This window comes from Egretta garzetta, unplaced genomic scaffold, assembly GCF_000687185.1.
Source record: "Egretta garzetta isolate BGI_Z169 unplaced genomic scaffold, ASM68718v1 scaffold356, whole genome shotgun sequence".
Taxonomy (NCBI): Eukaryota; Metazoa; Chordata; class Aves; order Pelecaniformes; family Ardeidae; genus Egretta; species Egretta garzetta.
In genome coordinates this window covers 409,102-410,005 of record NW_009260019.1, presented here as the reverse complement: position 1 = coordinate 410,005, position 904 = coordinate 409,102, and the positions used below count along the sequence as shown (strand labels likewise).

At 66.3% G+C, this 904-nt stretch overlaps 1 protein-coding gene across 1 annotated transcript in view; it reads left to right on the top strand.

The window, feature by feature from the left end:
* The window catches only part of MMP9 (matrix metallopeptidase 9), a gene marked incomplete at its 3' end in the record, with an annotated part of 3,768 nt that overhangs the window by 1,981 nt on the left and 883 nt on the right, over nucleotides 1–904 (top strand). Inside the window, exons 5-7 of the mRNA XM_035896144.1 lie at nucleotides 58–235; nucleotides 360–515; nucleotides 604–835. Of these exons, the coding sequence (XP_035752037.1) occupies nucleotides 58–235; nucleotides 360–515; nucleotides 604–835 (566 nt within the window). The remainder of the gene's footprint in view (nucleotides 1–57; nucleotides 236–359; nucleotides 516–603; nucleotides 836–904) is intronic.

Sequence of the window (904 nt, the reverse complement as noted above, 5' to 3'; positions counted from 1 at the left end):
CCTGGGGGGTCTCGGGGCTGTCCTGGGGGCTGGGGCCAGCTCCACTGATGCTGCGCTGCAGACACGGCGGTGATCGGCGGCAACTCCCAGGGGGACCCGTGCGTCTTCCCCTTCACCTTCCTGGGGCAGTCCTACAGCTCCTGCACCAGCCAGGGCCGGCAGGACGGCAAGCTCTGGTGTGCCACCACCAGCAACTACGACACTGACAAGAAGTGGGGCTTCTGCCCAGACAGAGGTACCAGCCCCCCTGCCCACACCCTCCTTCCCCACGCCATGCTGCCACGCTGGCATGGTCCCCACAGGGGTTGTGGTCCCCAGCCACCATGTCCTGTCCTGCTGAGGCTGGTGCTTTCCCCCAGGTTACAGCATCTTCCTGGTGGCTGCCCACGAGTTCGGGCACTCACTGGGGCTGGACCACTCCAGTGTGCGCGAGGCCCTGATGTACCCCATGTACAGCTACATCCAGGACTTCCAGCTGGACCCGGATGACATCCAGGGCATCCAGTACCTCTACGGTGAGGGGCTGCCCCACAGCCGGGCATGCCAAGGGTCCCGCAGTGTGGGCCGGCCCCCAGCCTCATGCCCTCCCCTGTATGTGCTCAGGTCGTGGCTCTGGCCCCAAGCCCACCGCCCCCGTACCTGTGCCCACTGAGGAGCCCCAGCCCATACCCACAGAGGCCGGCAGCACCTCCACCACCGAGGAGGAGGTAGAGGAGGAGACACCGGAACCCACAGCTGAGCCCGTTCCCGTGGACCCCAGCCGGGACGCCTGTGCAGAGAGGAACTTCGATGCCATCACGGAGATCAACGGGGAGCTGCATTTCTTCAAGGATGGGTGAGTAGCAGCACCTGGTACCTCCTGCCCTGGCGAGTGCCGGGGTGATGAGGGGGGGTGGGGGGACAC